This window comes from Carlito syrichta, unplaced genomic scaffold (genome assembly GCF_000164805.1).
Source record: "Carlito syrichta isolate Samal-C Ts95f unplaced genomic scaffold, Tarsius_syrichta-2.0.1 Scaffold307240, whole genome shotgun sequence".
NCBI classification, from domain to species: domain Eukaryota; kingdom Metazoa; phylum Chordata; class Mammalia; order Primates; family Tarsiidae; genus Carlito; species Carlito syrichta.
This window is the reverse complement of record NW_007251336.1, coordinates 40,674-55,128: the sequence shown is the minus strand read 5'-3', so window position 1 is coordinate 55,128 and position 14,455 is coordinate 40,674. Positions and strand designations below refer to the sequence as shown.

General features: G+C 41.5%; 1 protein-coding gene across 1 annotated transcript in view; it reads left to right on the top strand.

The window, feature by feature from the left end:
- The window catches only part of RNF168 (ring finger protein 168), a 35,559-nt gene that overhangs the window by 2,516 nt on the left and 18,588 nt on the right, over positions 1-14,455 (top strand). The window contains exons 3-4 of the mRNA XM_008064227.1: positions 9,912-9,988; positions 12,631-12,810. Of these exons, the coding sequence (XP_008062418.1) occupies positions 9,912-9,988; positions 12,631-12,810 (257 nt within the window). The remainder of the gene's footprint in view (positions 1-9,911; positions 9,989-12,630; positions 12,811-14,455) is intronic.

Sequence of the window (14,455 nt, the reverse complement as noted above, 5' to 3'; positions counted from 1 at the left end):
AAAAAAAAAAAAAAAAAAGTGTACAATTTATTGGTTTTGGTATACTGCATTTCTTAAATTGTAGTGAAATGTATATAACAAAACTTACTTTTTAAACAATTTTTAAGTGCAATTCAACAACATTAATTGCATTCACGATGTAACCATGGATACTGTTTCCAAAACTTTTTTATTATCCCCAGATAAACTCTAACCATTTTTTCCCTTTTTTTGTACCTACAGAATATGCTGAGTAATCATTAAGCAGTGACTCTCCATTTTGCCTTTCCCCCCAGCTCTACTTTCTGTCTCTATGAATTTGATTATTCTAGATATTTTACAGAATTGGAATCATACAATATGTGATCTTTTTGCGACTGGTTTATTCCATTTAGCATTAGGTTTCCAAGGTGGCAATATCAGTACTTTATTTTTAGGGCTGAATAATTCTGTTTATGAATGTACATATATGTTTGTTTATCCATTGTGGATATTTGGATTTTTTCATCATTTGATTGTTTTAATGCTGCTGATAAAAATGTTAATGTAGCCTGGGCGTGGTGCCTCAAGCCTATAATCCCAGCACTTTGGGAGGCTGAGGTGAGCGAATTGCCTGAGCCCACGGGTTCTGGAATAGCCTGGGCAATTTGGTGAGACCTTGTCTCTACAATAAATTTTTTTAAAAAGTTAATGTAAATATTTGTTTGAATGCCTGTTTTCCGTTCTTTTATGTGTATATCTAGGAGTGGAATTGCTGGATCCTGTAATTCTATGTTTAGCTTTTTGAGGAACTGCCAAACTTGTTTTCTTCTTTTTTTGTTTTCTGAGTTGTAGTCTCACTCTGTTGCCCAGGGTGGAGTGCAGTGGCACACTCATGGCCACCCCAGCGCCGACCTGCTGGGTTCAGGCCATCCTTCCACTTCAGCCTTCCAAGTAACCTGAACTGCAGGCACGCATTGCCACACCTGGCTAATTTTTCGATTAGGGTTGAGGTCTTACTTAGTAGTCCACTTGCCTAGGCCTCCCAAAGTGTTGGGATTACAGGCTGAGCCACTGAGCCTGGCCCAAACCTGTTTTCTACAGCGGCTTTACCAGTTTATGTACGAGGGTTCCAGTTTCTTCACATCCTGACCAACACTTGTCATTTTCTGTGTTGTTGGTTTTTAATAGTTATCCTAGTACATGTGAACTGGTTGGTGTTGTGCTATGTCTTTTTAAATTGTAGTAAACTACACCACACAGATACCATTTTATTCATTTTTAATTGTATGGCTCAGTGGCATTACTTTCACATTGTTGTGCATTATCTCAAGAACTTATTGATCTTCCTGAACTGAATTTCCATATCTGTTAGACACTAACGCCCCATTTCCCCTCCCCCTAACCCCTGGCAGCCACCTAAGAGTAGAATTTTGGAGTATTAGGGTATGGATAAAAAATTAAAATCTTTTCCTGTGCTACCTGAGGACTTAACCTTTGATTAAATCTCTAGCTAAATGAGAAAACGTCAACACTATTACTGTGCAACATTGCTTATGGTAAAAATTATCCCTGATTGACAAATTGCCTCTCTGCTATAAGGAATTATAAGTACTTACTGGTATAAAGCTTTGTGCTTCTTTGAGTGTAGTGACTGTGGTAACTGGGCATGTTCCTTGTGGGGAATTTGTGTCTGTACAGTTGTGTGTTGCAAGAGATGTTGGCTTCTGTTCTGGTTGCCTTCCCGTCATGCTCTTACACTGATGCCAACTGTGGTTCATGGTTGTTTTCTGAGTTGGCTTTTTAGTAGAGCCTGAGGTGTCACACCTTGGTAGGTATTGTAGTTTTTCACCAAAAACAAGTAGTGTAGGAGAGTTGTGGTTGCACCACATCCTTGCCAATGCTTGTTTTTTGTTGTTGTTTTTAACAGTTTTGATAGTAGACTCAATTTTTTTCCCCATCTTTTGTTATGAGAAAAATTTTAAACATCTCTTTTCATCTATAACAGTTTGTTGTTTTCTCCCTTCCCTCTCTGCCCTCTACCCATGGCACTGACTTTTTGAAAAGACTGGGACGGTTGTCTTGTGAGTGCTCATATTCTGGGTTTGCCTGAGTGCTTCCTCATGCACACATTTTGCAGTAAACATTCGTACCCATAACATACATAACAACATTTTGCTGTGCATAGCATTCCACCTATCCACCCATACATCTAGTTAGTTTATTTAATTCCCCTCAAATATGTAAGTATACATATTCTTAAATAGAGATCAATATTTGCTTACGACTTTTTCTTTCTTTCTTTCTTTGTTTTTTTTGAGTCGAAGTCTCACTGTCTGGAGGGAAATGGCATGCTCCCGGCCACCGCAGCCTTGACCTGCTGGGCTCAGGCAGCCCTTCAGCCTCAGCCTTCCAAGTAGCTGGAACTACAGGCATGTACCATCATGCCCAGCTGTTTTTTTATTTTTTTGCAGAGACAATACTCTTACCTCCGCCTTCCAAAGTGCTGGGATTGCAGGCACGGGCTCCCATGCCCTGCTAACTTTTTCTTTTAATGTAAAAGTTACATGTAATGAAATTCACAAATCTTAATTGTCCCTTCATCAAGTGTTCACTTATGTATAACCTTTGTAACACAAAGTCTTGTCAGAGCACAGAACATTACCAGCACCCTGAAAGTTTTTCATGTTCCTTTCAGTTAATCCCTACCCTACCCTCAAAACATCAGCCACCGTTTTTATTTTTTTCTACCACAGATGAGTTTGTTCTGTTTTAGAACTTAATGTAAATTGAATTTTATTCATTTTCTAGGGCTATCACAAAGCTAAAATAACAGACATTTGTTCTCTCTAAATTCTGGAGACTAGAAGTCCAAAATCAAGGTGTCAATAGGGACATGTATTATTGGAGGTTCTAGGAGACAATCTGTTCCACACCTTTCTCCATAGCTTCTGGTTTTGCTGGCAATCTGTGGTATTCTTGGCTTGCAGTTGCATAACTCCAGTCTCCATCAGCACATGGAGTTCTTCTCTGTGTCTCTATCCTTTCTTTTTTTTTTCTGAGTTGGAGTCTCACTCGGCTGCCCAGACTGGAGTGCAGTGGCCGCTCCCGGCCACCGCAGCCTCGACCTGCTGGGCTCCGGCGATCCTTCCGCCTCAGCCTTCCAAGTAACCGGAATTACAGGCACGCGCTACCCAGCTCGGCTGATTTTTTGATTTATTGTAGAGATGAGGTCTCGTTGCCCAGGCGGGTCTCGAACCCACGGGCTCAGGCAATCCACTCACTTCAGCCTCCCAAAGGCGCGGGGTTACAGGCAGAGCCACCGAGCCCAGCTTCTATCCTTTCTTATGTGGATAGCAGATATATTGGACTAAGAACCTACCCTATTTCAATATGAACTCAATTTTATCTGTAATAACCCTGTCTGCAAATAAGATTACATTCTTAGTTATTGGGGTTAGGACTTCAGTATATCTTTTGGGGGGATACATATCAACCCACAACAATAATCATGCAGTATGTATTCTTTTAACCTTGTGTACTTAGTTTTTTGTTTTTTTGGAAACTGTGTCTCGCTGTCACCCAGGCTGGAATGTAATGGTGTGATAATCACTGCTCACTGCAGTCTCAACCTTCCGGGCTTAAGTGATCCTCTTGTGCATCCTGAGTAACTAGGACTGCCACATCCACCTTTTTTTTGTTTTGTTTTTGTTTTTTTGTAGTGGTAAGACCTTGCTATGGATCAAACTCCAGGCTTCTGAAACTGCCTATAACCAGGCTCAGTGGTTTACACCTATGAATCTCAGTGCTTTGGAAGGCTGTGGTGAGAGGATTACTTGAGCCCAGGAGTTCGAGACCAGCCTAGGCAACATAGCGAGACCTCATCTCTACAAAAAAAATAAAAAAATAAAAAAATTAACTGCATGTGGTGGCACACCCCTCTAGTTCCATTCTGGAGGGGCCAAGGTAGAAGAATCACCGGAGCCCAGGTGTTCTAGTCTGTGTTGAGCTGTGATTGTACTGCTGCTTACCAGCCTGGGCTCAGAGTGAGACCCCAACACAATAAAAATAAAAATAGATAAAACTGCCTTTATAAAATTAATGGGTCACAGAGTAAAAACTGCAGCTATGGTTAGAGATTAATAATTTTGTTGTTTCTAAGTTTTTCACCTTGCAGAGGGCAATTACCTTTCCATCCTGACTCCTGGAGAGCAGGGGAACCTGCCACCAAGGAGGCTGATCAACCTATTCTCTCTTTTTTTTTTTGAGTTGGAGTCTCACTCGGTCGCCCAGTCTGGAGTGCAGTGGCCGCTCCTGGACACCGCAGCCTCTACCTGCTGGGCTCTGGCGATCCTTCCGCCTCAGCCTTCCGAGTAGCCGGAATTACAGGCATGCGCTACCACGCCCGGCTGATTTTTTGATTTATTGTAGAGATGAGGTCTCGCTGCCCAGGCGGGTCTCGAACCCGCGGGCTCAGGCAATCCACTCACCTCAGCCTCCCAAAGCCGCGGGATTACAGGCTGAGCCACCGAGCCCGGCTTCCTATTCTCTCTTAAACAACGGATCTAGGGTTGTGCTTCAATCTTCAGGGCCTCCCCACACATATATCTTCTTCCGGGACCACCTCCACAATGTCCCAGGGATCAGGGATGATACCTGACGGTCATGGAACTTGTCTCAGAGATAGCATCGATTGTAAATCCTAAGAAATTTTTTTTTTTTTTTTTGAATTGGAGTCTCACTCTGTCACCCAGACGGGAGTGCAGTGGCCACTCCCGGCCACCGCAGCCTCGACCTGCTGGACTCTGATGATCCTTCCGCCTCAGCCTTCCAAGTAGCTGGAACTACAGGTGTGCGCTACCACGCCCGGCTAGTTTCCTAAGAATGGTATTTGACATCTTTTTCAGACTTTATACTCTGATAGACTTCAACCTCCATCCATCCCCTAGCTCTCCCTGCCACTCTTCCTTTAGAAACCCAGTCCTTGGCTGGGTTCGCTGGCTCAGCCTGTAATCCCGCGCTTTGGGAGGCCGAGGTGAGTGAATTGCCTGAGCCCACTAGTTCGAGACCCACCGGGGCAACTTGGCGAGACCTCATCTCTACAATAAATCAAAAATTAGCCAGGCGTGGTAGCGCCTGCCTGTAGTTCTGGGTACTCGGAAGGCAGAGGCAGAAGGATCACCGGAGCCCAGCAGGTCTAGGCTGCAGTGGCCGGGAGCAGCCACTGCACTTCATTCTGGGCAACTGAGTGAGACTCCAACTCAAAAAAAAAAAAGAAACCCTGTCCTCTGAATATTTGAGGCAGATTTGTGTAATTTCTCCCAACTTCCTCACTCAGCTGCTTTGTGATTATTAAACTCTATAACTGTAATAACTGCATCCGTTTTGATTTTCTTGGGCAATGGGTGTAAAAATCCAGTCCAGCTGTAGCTCTCAAGCGATCCTCCTGCTTCAGTCTCCCAAAGTGCTGGGGTTATAGGCATGCACTACTACACCTGGCAGTATAAGGTTCTTTTGCTCAGCATAAGATTTAAGATTTATCCTTGTATAGCTATTAGGTTGTTTTTCTTTTAAGTTATCATTCCACTGCTTGGCTATTCTACATGTTTTTGGCCATCCTCCTGTTGATCGTGCCTTAATTGTTTGCTGCTTTTCAGTATTATGAATAAAGTTGTGGTGAAGATTCATGCACAAGCTTTTTTGTGATGATATGGTTTCATTTTTCTTGGGTAATTAGTAGAATTTCTCAGCATAGAGTAGATGCATATTTGGTTTTGTAAGACACTGCCAGATTTTTTCTCAAAGTGATTGTGTCATTTTGCAATTTCACCAACAACATATTCAGGTTCTGGTTTCCATACATCTTCACCAAGCTTTGGTGTTACCTGTCTTTTAAATTTTAACCATTCTGGTAGGTTTATAGTAGTATCTTGTAGTTTTCATTTGTATCTCCCAGGTAACTAATGTTGTGTTCTTTTTCATGTGTTCACTGGCCATTTTTCTATCTTATGTTGTAAAGTGACTGTTTGATTCTTTTGTGTTTATACTTTTTTGAGTTGTAGGAGTTCTTTATATATTTTGGATACTGGCACTTTGCCAGGTTTTTTTTTTTTTTGAATTGGAGGCTCACTCTGTCTCCCAGGCTGGAGTACATGACATGGTCACGGCCACCGCAGCCTCGTCCTACTGGGCTGAGGTGATCCACCTCAGCTTTCCAAGTAGCTGGAACTACAGGCTCACACCACCATTCCCGACTAATTTTTCTTGATTTATGATAGAGATGAGGTCTTGCCAAATTGCCCAGGCTGGTCTCGAATCCCTGGACTCAGACAATCCTCTCACCTCCACCTCCCAAAGTGCTGGGATTACAGGGATGGGCCACTGTGCCTGGCTCCATTTAAATTTTTTAACCAACATGTCAGTTTCTACTGAAAGTCTATTAGGAGTTTGGTTAGGGTTGCTTTGAACTGATAGAACAATTTGGGTAGAATTAGCTTCTGAACAGTATAGAGCTTTATATCCCAAAAAATGGTGTATTTCTTTTATTTAGGTCATCTTTAATTTTTTCAGTAATCATTTAAAATAAAGCCGTTAGGGTGGCCCTAGTCTATTATGACTGGTTTCATTATAAAAAGGGGAAATTTGGACACAGAGACAGATTCACACAAGGAAGAGATGTGAAGACACAATGAGAATACCTCATGAAGATGGAGGACTGGAGTGAAGCATCCACAAGCCAAGCAATGCCAGAGATTGTCGGAAGCCATCAGAAGCTAGGAAGAGGCAAGGAGGGATTCCCCTACAGGTTTCAAAAGGGTCACTGTTTTGGTGACACCTTTGTTTTGGACTCCCAGCCTCTACAACTGTGAGACAATACATTTCTGTCTTTTCATATCACCCAGTTTTTGGTACTTTGTTATGGCAGCACTAGAAAACTAACACATGTTTTCTTTTATTTTTGTAAAGTGGTTTACTTTTAATTTTTTTATTATAGTAAAATGTACATAACAGAATTTACCATCTTAATCATTTTTAAGTTTATAGCTCCATGTCATTAAATACATTTGAATTGTTGTACAATTGTGACCACAATCCATCTCCAAACTTTTTTATCTTACATAATTGAAACTGTGTACCCATTAAACAATAATTCCCCATTCATCTGTCCCCCAACTCCTGGCAACGACCATTCTACTTTCTGCCTCTGAATTTGATTACTCTAAGTATCTCATACAAGTGGAATCACACAGTATTTGTCCTTTTGTTTCTGGCTATTTTACTCTGCATAATGTCTTCAGGGTTCTTCTATGTTCTAGCATGTGTCTATGACTGAATAATATTCCATTGTGTGTATGTACACATATATATCACATTTTGTTTATCCATTCATTGATGGATACTTAACCATCTTTTGGCTATTGTGAATAATGCTTCACTTGAGGACTTTAACAGTTAGGAATATTCTAAGCTAGGGACTTTAAAACTATGGCCCAAAGACCAAACTTGACCCACACTTTTTTTTGTAATGAATTTTTATTGCAGTGCAGATACTGCATTTATTAGTTTATGTCTATGGGTGCTTTTGTGCTTCAGTGACTGAACTGAGTGAATTGATAGAGACCACATAGTCCACAAAGCATGAAATATTGTCTTTCTCTTGATAGAAATCCCTTTGTTATCATAGGATTTTAAATTTACCTCTATTTTATTCCATCATCCTGTATTAGAAGTGTAATAGAAGTGTAATCATGCTGTAATAGAAGTGCTGTTCCTCTTAACTACTTGAACTTTGTTTCTGGGCCCTCCTTTTTTTTTTAAAAATCCTTCTACTCAAACTTGTATGATCCACAGTGTTGTCTTTAATAGATCCTCTTTACTGACTGAATAAATGAGAATGTAGCATGCTTCATCCCTGCTCATATGGAGTTGGATCACTGTTTTTCATTTCTTCTCTGTTGCAGAATTAGCAAACTCCTGGCCTACAGGCCATATGAAGCATACAGGCATGTTTTCTGTGGCCCATCCAGAGCCAATATTTAAATGGGAAGATTTCACATTAAAATCTTGGTTTCTGGATTTTCTTTTTACTTGTATAAATGTATTGGGTAAAAGTGTAATTTTGTTACATGTATAGATTGGGTAGTGGTGAATTCAGGGCTTTTAGGATGTCCATCACCCAAATAATGTATGTCTGCCCTTTACCCATGACTGATTTTTCTTTTTCTTTTTTTGGAGTCTCACTCTGTTGCCCAGCCTGGAGTGCAGTGGTACGCTCACGGCCACACATCCTCAACCTCCTGGGCTCAGGTGATCCTTCTGCCTCAGGCTTCCAAGTAACTGGAACCACAGGCATGCACTACCACATCCAGCTAATTTTTTGATTTATTGTAGAGATGAGGTCTCACTAAGGTGCCCAGGCTGGTCTCGAGCCCCTGAACTCGGGCAATCCCCTCACCTCAGTCTCCCAAAGTGTTGGGATTATAGGCTTGAGCCACCATCCTGGCCTTGTTTATTCTTGAGAAAGCAAAAATGTGGCAGTGACAGTTCTGACTTTCCTGATTGCGGGAGTTGAGTAATAGCTGCCGTTTTGAACAGGTAAGATAGATGTGTCCCCTTTTTCTGGGTGTTCTCTTTCTACAGTGCCTTATTGTTTTATGAAATAAAATTCTTGTCAGATCTGCTGAAGATACACATGCACACATTTAGATTATTTTCTGTTCCTGAATTATCTTTTATTTCCAGGGTGAGTTTTTTCTCCCTCTTTTTGTATGGCTTACTGTTTCTCTTAAGTCTTGTAGATTTATTTCAAATGTCTTGTAATCTTTGAATGAGCTTTTATGGTTAAAAAGGAGGTCCTGGTAAAAAGCACTGTGTACATGGATGGTTATTGGTGACTGGCAAACAATGCTTAAGGTCAGGCAGGTGGAAACCTGACCTTTAGGCTTTGTCATCCCTAGCTGCCAGATTGCTCAGGGCTCTGCCTTGGGTCACCGCCACTATTGCCTTAGCTGCTCTGGCTCTCTCTAGATAGTTCAGTTTCTTTAAAGAAATATGCATGTGTGCGCCTGCACACGTATCCAGGAAGAGATGCCTGTCAGTCAAGGATTCTGATTTAACAATAAATTGAATTCTCCTGTCCCGTCCGTCTCCCCCTGCCCCACACGCATACATTGGATTCCTAGCTCCTTACACTCCTTGGCCTGAATTGCTCACTTGCAGATGAAGCAGATTTCCCCCACCTCAACTGTGGCCTTCCCTTCCAAGACTTGTTTTCCTTTATTCTGCTGTATCAGTCGTCTCTCTTTCATTGACTTCCTATTTTCTAGACACTTGTTAAAATTTGTTTATTGATTAACCCCCTTCACTAATCTCTTTGCTGTTGTAGGATTACATTTTTTAAAAATTCCCATACTGTGTTTTTTTGTTTTTTTTTTTTTTGAGTTGGAGTCTCACTCTGTCGCCCAGACTGGAGTGCAGTGGCCGTTCCCGGCCACCACAGCCTTGACCTGCTGGGCTCCGGCGATCCTTCCACCTCAGCCTTCCGAGTAGCCGGAATTACAGGCATGCACTACCACGCCTGGCTGATTTTTTGATTTATTGTAGAGATGAGGTCTCGCTGCCCAGGCGGGTCTCGAACCCACAGGCTCTGGCAATCCACTCACCTCAGCCTCCCAAAGGCGTGGGATTACAGGCTGAGCCACCGAGCCCGGCTCTGTACTGTGTTTTTAATGGAGTCTAGAGGAAGGGTTAAGTATATGCATCCACATACCGTTTTGAAACGAAACACCTCTTTTTAAAATGGAATTCTAAAAGAAGATATTGCTGTATTAATAACTGTGTTTTGTATTTGATTTAATTTTGTATTTTTATATTAATATAGATTTAATGAAAGACCAAAGTTACCCATAAAATTCTGTGTTGCCGATGTTATTTTCTTTTTTGATATGAAACAGCTGATGATTGTCAGCCAGTTCGCCTGTTAAGTCAGCCTGGGGAATTGAGAAGAGAATATGAAGAGGAGATAAGCAAGGTAGGTGTTAAATAGTGGCACTTTTGTCTTTTGAAAAATTTCTCTCCATGTTTTTAATTTCAGATTTTACATATAGTTTTATGTGCTTAGATAATTAATATATCTTGAAATGTAGATAATTTTAATGTACTTTATAAAGGCTTCATTTTTTACATGTGTTCAAAATGGTTATGCACTAGTTTTAATTTACTTAGGCATAATTTTGGAGGGGCCAGTTCTCTATGAACCTTAGCTTATGCATAACTGATGCTTTCTTATATGATAGTGATCCCTAAGCATTTAAGTATGAAGGGATTTTTTTTTTTCTTTCTTTCCTTTTTTTTTGAGTTGGAGTCTCACTCTCACCAAGGCCGGAGTGCAGTGGCATGCTCATGGCCACCACATCCTGGACCTGCTGGGCTCAAGTGATTCTTCCACCTCGGCCTTCCAAGTAGCTGAAACTACAGGCCCGCGCTACCACACCTGGCTAATTTTTGGATATATTGTAGAGATGAGGTCTCACCAAGTTGCTCAGGCTGGTCTCAAACCCCTGGACTCAGGCAGTCCTCTCACCTTGCCTCCCAAAGTGCTGGGATTACAGGCTTGAGCCACTGTGCCTGGCCGGGATGCTTTTGACTACAAATAAAATCGGCCAGGCATGACAGCTCACACTTTAATCCCAGCACTTCCGGAGGCAGCGATGGGAGGATGACTTGAGGCCAGAGGTTAAAAACCACCCATGGCAACAGAGGGAGAGCCTGTCTCTACAAAGAGAAAGGAAGGGAGGAAAGGAGGAAAGAAACAAAGGAAGGAAACCAAATTACATTACCTTAGTAAGAAAATTATAAGTAACTTGAATTCCAGAGTAGTATGGGCTTCAGGGTTGGTTTCTTTTAGATAACACTCTGTAGCTCCTTTCTGTGCTAGCTTCTGTGAACTGGCTTTATCTTCAGGCTAATAGCATAGTTCTCGACCTCAGATGCATACACAATATGTAGAGAAAAAAGAAGCGGTCTCTTCTTGTCTTTCCTTCAAGAGCAAGAAAATTTGCCCTTGTGTCCGTTTGTTTGAATTGGATCAAGGACTTATTTTTTTATTTTTACTTTTTTTGAGTCAGAGTCTTACTCTGTCACCCACACTGGAGTGCAGTGGCACAATTATAGCTACTGAAGCCTCGACCCACTGTGCTCAGGCAATCAATCCTTCCACCTCAGCCTTCCAAGTAGCTGGAACTACAGATACATGGCATCACACCAGGCTAATTTTTTGAATTATTGTAGAGGTGAGATCTTGCCATGTTGCCCAAGCTGGTCTCGAGCCCTTGGACTCAGGTAACCCTCTAGCCTCCCAAAGTGCTGCGATTACAGGCATGAGCCATTGTGACTGGCTAGGACTTATTCTTGAATCAACTCCTTTGGGTTGCTAAAGTGGTTCTTATATTATTATTTTAGGTAATATAGTTTAAATGACTCCAGGCACAGTTTTAGGTTCTAGAATTTGCAGAGTTTCAACTCTGCCACTTACTAAGCTGAGAAAGCTACTTGTGTTTTTGTTTTCTTTTTTTTTTTTTTTTGAGTTGGAGTCTCACTCTGTCACCCAGACTGGAGTGCAGTGGCACGCTCCTGGCCACCACAGCCTCGACCTGCTGGGCTCCAGTGATCCTTCCACCTCAGCCTTCCAAGTAGCTGGAATTACAGGTGCGCATCACCACACCCGGCTAATTTTTTTTATTTATTGTAGAGATGAGGTCTTGCCAAGTTGCCCAGGCAGGTCTTGAACCCGCGGGCACAGGCAATCCACTCACCTCAGCCTCCCAAAGCACAGGATTACAGGCTCTGTTTTCTTATCTGTAAGTCACATAATGGCCATGTGGTGATTTTTTCAACATCCATTCCACTCCTGCCTACTGTTTTTGGTTATTGATCCCAGTTTCAAGGGTAAGCACTGATTAGCCTGTCAGTTTTATCGTTATATCCCCTTTGACAGGGTTTGGTTCAGGCAGTTAGCTCTAAGTTTGTCTGTACCTGGCATTCCATCAACTGAGGAAAGTATTACCAAGAAACACACAAATTTGTGTCAGTGTAGTAGAAACTGCTTAAAGGTTGGAAAGAGGAGGAGTCTTTGATAATAGAGGTTTCATTGGGCTGACTTCGGAAGGCTTCCTGAGAGAGCCTTCTTCAACTATTCTGCAGTAATATGCCTCTCCAGATTTGTATTTCTCTTGAGATATTTACATTTCTATCTGGGCACAGTGACTTAAACGCCTGTAGTCCTAGTGCTTTGGGAGGGAGGGTGCGAGGATTGCCTGAGCCCAGGGATTTGAGACCAGTCTGGGCAATTTGGCAAGCTCTCATCTCTACAGTAAATAAAAAAATTAGCTGGATGTGGTGGCAAACACCTGTAGTTCCAGCTGTTTGGAAGACTGAGACAGAAGAATGAGGGTGTGGTAACGGTGAACATGCCACTGCACTCCAGCCTGGGTGACAGAGTGAGACTCCCAACTCAAAAAAAAAAAACAAAACAACACCAAAAATAAAAAAATTAAATTTCTGCCGATTTGTTTTCCCCTTAAAAAAAAACTTTTGTCTTACTGTTCTTATTAAATATTACTGATATACTAAAAAAGTTCAGAGAAGGATTGTTCTTTATTAATCATTTTTAAGGTGGAGGCAGAGCGACGAGCCAGCGAGGAAGAAGAAAACAAAGCTAGTGAAGAATACATACAGAAGTTATTGGCAGAGGAAGAAGAGGAGGAAAAAAGACAGACAGACCAAAGACAAAGAGAAATAGAAGAACAACTGAAAAGTGATGAAGAACTGGCAAGAAAGCTAAGCATTAACATTGTAAGTTTTAGGAGAGAACTTGAAGTATGGTCATCTCTCCATATCTGTGGTGGATTGGTTACAGGACCTTTGCAGAAACCGAAATCTGCGAATGCACAAGTCCTGCATTCTGCCTCGCAGAACCCCCTCATATGAAAAGTCAGCTTTCTGTATCTACACTGTGTTTCCCACCCGTGGTTGAATCCAAGCATGCGGAACCTGTGGGGACCGAAGGCCAAATACCAACATTCCTATTGATTTGACTGTGGTTTTCAAGGGGCTGAGGAAGCAGTGAGCACCACAGTTAGATGCTGTTGCTGGCATCTTTGTGTAAAAATTTTTTTGCATATTTTTACGTATTTGCTGTAATCCAGATTACTTTTTTTAAAACCTTTTTTGTATGTTATTAGTAAAATCAGATTATGTACGGAAGCTATTCAGCGAAGCATGGATAGCTTTCTTCCTCTTTCATCTCTTGACTCCCTTTCTTGTTATTATATGAATCTCTTCCCCCAAAGGTAATCACTGATAACTTTTTATAACTTTTTTCTTTATTCACCTAAAAAGTATTATATCAATCACATTGTTTCACTCCTTGCGTTTTTTTTTTCATATATCTTAGAGATTTTTCATGTCATTGCTTATAGTCTATCTAATTCTCTTTAAGAGTAGAATAATGTTCTATTTTATGGATGTAAATTGCCTTTTGAAATTGTGAAGAACATTAAGTTGTTTTTTTTTTTTTCAAGATAAAGTCTTTATTGGGCTCAGACCAGGAGTCCTTGTGTCTTGAGGACTTCTGTATTTCTCAGTTTTCTTCTCCACATTCTTTTCAGCCTATTTCAGTAGCCTCATAAGCTGTTTTTTCTTCTCCTTCCTCTTCAGGGTGGCTGTCATTGCCTGGTACTTCTAGCTAATTTTGTGACCCAGGTGCCACATTAAATTCTTAGGTAATATACTAAACCTAGATTTCATTATCTTCCTATAGTTAAATTACTGCCTGTGAGAAAATGAAAGAAAGGATGACAAAACACATTCTTGAAGACCAAAGGATCAGTGGGACCCAGTGGGTTGAAAGAACCTGGCAGAATCACCTAGGGCTCTTTTAAAATATAGACTCTCAGCTAGGCTCGGTGGCTCAGTCTGTAATCCCGTGCCTTGGAAGGCTGAGTTGAGTGGATTGCCTGAGCCCAAGGGTTCGAGACCTGCCTGGGCAACTTGGTGAGACCTTATCTCTACAATGAATCAAAAAAATTAGCTGGGCGTGGTAGCGCGCACCTGTAGTTCCAGCTACTTGGAAAGCTGAGGTGGAAGGATCGCTGGAGCCCAGCAGGTTGAGGCGGCAGAGACCGGGAGTGGCCACTGCACTCCAGTCTGGGCGACAGAGTGAGATTTCAACTCAAAAAAAAATAAATAAATAAAATAAAATAAAATATAGACTCTCATACTTGCTCTAAATCTACCGAGTCATAATCTCTACAGGGACACCTAGGGTATACCATCTCCAGAGACATCTAGGGAAGCCTAAGACGTACAACAATTCCTCAACTTTCAAACAAGTATCTTAAAATATACTTACTAAATGGAGTATACCCACAATTAAGAATTCTTTTTTTTTTTTTTTTTTTTGAGTTGGAGTCTCACTCTGTCGCCCAGACTGGAGGAA